The sequence below is a fragment of the Mercenaria mercenaria genome, chromosome 9 (assembly GCF_021730395.1).
Source record: "Mercenaria mercenaria strain notata chromosome 9, MADL_Memer_1, whole genome shotgun sequence".
NCBI classification, from domain to species: domain Eukaryota; kingdom Metazoa; phylum Mollusca; class Bivalvia; order Venerida; family Veneridae; genus Mercenaria; species Mercenaria mercenaria.
In genome coordinates, this window is record NC_069369.1 from 58552898 (window position 1) to 58555307 (window position 2410).

Here is a 2410-nt window from a genome sequence, read left to right on the forward strand (position 1 = left end):
CGTTGGTCCCATTACAACTTTTGGTGTGAACCAATTCAACACCTGCTCATGATGACCTTGAATATTTCCATAAGTAAACAGTATAGTCCAGCCGAAGGTGACATTTTGATGGTGAACTGAAATAACTCCAAGATGAAAACAGAATAATAAAACGACTGCTAAATTAAACACACATATAAAGTAAACTTATTGAAATATTATTCAATGTTCAGAATATAACAGCTCAGCATATGTAAGCCATTAATTGATTAATTTGACTGAAGAACGCATCTCCGTATGGGTGAAGTTGTTCGTGGTTGTGGGCAACGGAAATTGACCAAACATCCAGGTATATCACATTATTCATTAGTTTTGAAAACTCTTCTCTAACAATTTGTTTATAAAGCAATGAAATTCTCGGATCAAACCAACGTGCATCGTTTATACAAAGATGTGGTCCTTTAAAGAGTATTTTAGTTCTTGGTTTTCTGCTCAGAAAACTTTCAATGGCTATTGCTAAATATCGTATCCGTTCCCTGAATTTTGATGGCGGATGAGCGGAAAAATGGGAATTATAGTTGATAATTAAAATCAGAGAGTTATCTTCTAAGTCATTATCCTCCATGGTACGTAGTATCTGAGGCACGGAGGAAATATCTTTCGCTGGCAAATTTGGATTGTGAAGTGGCATCTCGTGCTTTATATACATTAAATTTATTCCAGAACCTTTGAATAGTTTGTAGCCATGATATTGTCCATTTGGACCCTTTGAACCTTTCATATCAACAGGTCCAAGTCCTAAAATGTATCTGATAAAATATGCCGCGTACTGTCTCAGGGTCGAGTCTCCGATAATTACAACATTTTTATTTTTCAAACACTGTCTATACGGAGCTATATCGTGCTTAATACTGCTGTAACATTTCACAAAATTCCAATGACTATCTAACCAGAATCCGCTAGGCTCAGATTCTTTCCATGACAATAATGGTGGACGCAAGCTGCATGAACAGTTTCTCTTTCCCGTGCGATAGTTTTGTATATCTAATAATAAGTTCTGGTTAAATATTCCATGTCCATTATTTTGTATCCTTTCACTCTGACCTACCATACTAGTATCAATACGTCCGGTACCGAACGAATCTATACTGGAACATGGTAGTTTTGTGTGTTTCGGTTTTCCACAAAACCATGACATACCACCATTAAGGGATGTAAAATTGCACACATCTTTGAAACCAAAAATCTTTTGATTGGTCCCACAAACAGTATCCTCCCGAATAAGATTCGTTCTGAAGGTTCCTCTTATACCCCACGCTTTCTGCATCGCAAAGACTGTATTTCCGTACTTCTTTAAGGCTTTCAGTCGAAGGCAAGTATTTTCAAGCGATGAGGCCAATTTTACATTCACTTTTGTAAATCCGGTCCAGAAAACTTTAACTGTGCCCGTGTAGGAGCCATTTTTGTGGTCGATCACGTGGCCGGAAACAAGCCCGTCCCCGTCTGATTGGCTGGCCCAAACGACTATTACGTCATCACCAACTGTTTTGGAGTTGTTTTTCATGTCATATGTTTCTATAGCAACAACAATATTTCCTTCATTGTCATATTTGATCGTTTTTAATCTAGAAAATTTAACACTAGTCATTTTGAACCTGTGGATGGTGTCAACATATTCACACAGAGCACGAAGTTTTTGCTCGGGTTTTAACGAAATCGCAGTAAAATTTGAATCTGTCTCCTTCCACGTATTGGCAGCTTTAAACTGGAGCAAAAAGTTGGCATTTCTTTCCACAAGGTATGAACTTGGTATATTTGTCAATAATAGAATACAAAACAAGAGCACTGCGATAGCTCCGGAAATAAAGAGCAGCCTTTTCAATGTACACGTCGTCATTATATTATCAGACTCCTGCGCTTTTAATCATTTCACTTTTTACCATACTTTGCCAGTGCTAGAAAACAAAAAACAAAAGTTTTATCTAAATTCAATTTAGTAAATACACAAGGTTTTGTCAAAAAATGTATAGCTGACATTATCTATGAGATTATGTAAATTCCACAACTTATGATATCCTAACGTACTCCAAAATGGGTATATTCTATGAGAGGCCGATAGACAAAATTTACAGTGTACAGATTCTCTGTACGCCCAAACGGAAGTCGCCAAAAACTAGGCGTTCACTTTTGTTTTCCAAATTTTTGGAAGCTGTCGGTAGAAAATATTTTTATGCTTTTCTCTGTCTATTTGAAATAAATATTCTTGTATATATTTTTCAGTACATGTATTTGATAAATGTCTCTGCAACACACAGTCGTTAAATAGACAATAATGCTTGAAATTAAAACGTATTTTCACCAAAAACACAGATGGTCAAAGCAAAAAACGAAGCATTCAGGCTAAAAATGCGTTGCAAAGGAAATCCGTGTC

The 2410-nt window shown here is 36.3% G+C and overlaps 1 protein-coding gene across 1 annotated transcript; it reads right to left on the reverse strand.

Annotated features, from left to right (window-relative positions):
* Positions 1-223: 223 nt before the first annotated feature.
* LOC123555878 (NXPE family member 3-like) lies at positions 224-1645 on the reverse strand. Its single transcript, XM_045346467.2, has one exon. The coding sequence runs from the start codon at positions 1625-1627 to the stop codon at positions 224-226; it is 1404 nt and encodes a 467-aa protein (XP_045202402.2). The 5' UTR covers positions 1628-1645.
* Positions 1646-2410: the final 765 nt, after the last annotated feature.

Excerpts from the sequence above, each read along its gene's own strand:
- LOC123555878 (XM_045346467.2), bottom strand. The coding sequence starts at position 1,627 with ATGACTAGTGTTAAATTTTCTAGATTAAAAACGATCAAATATGACAAT.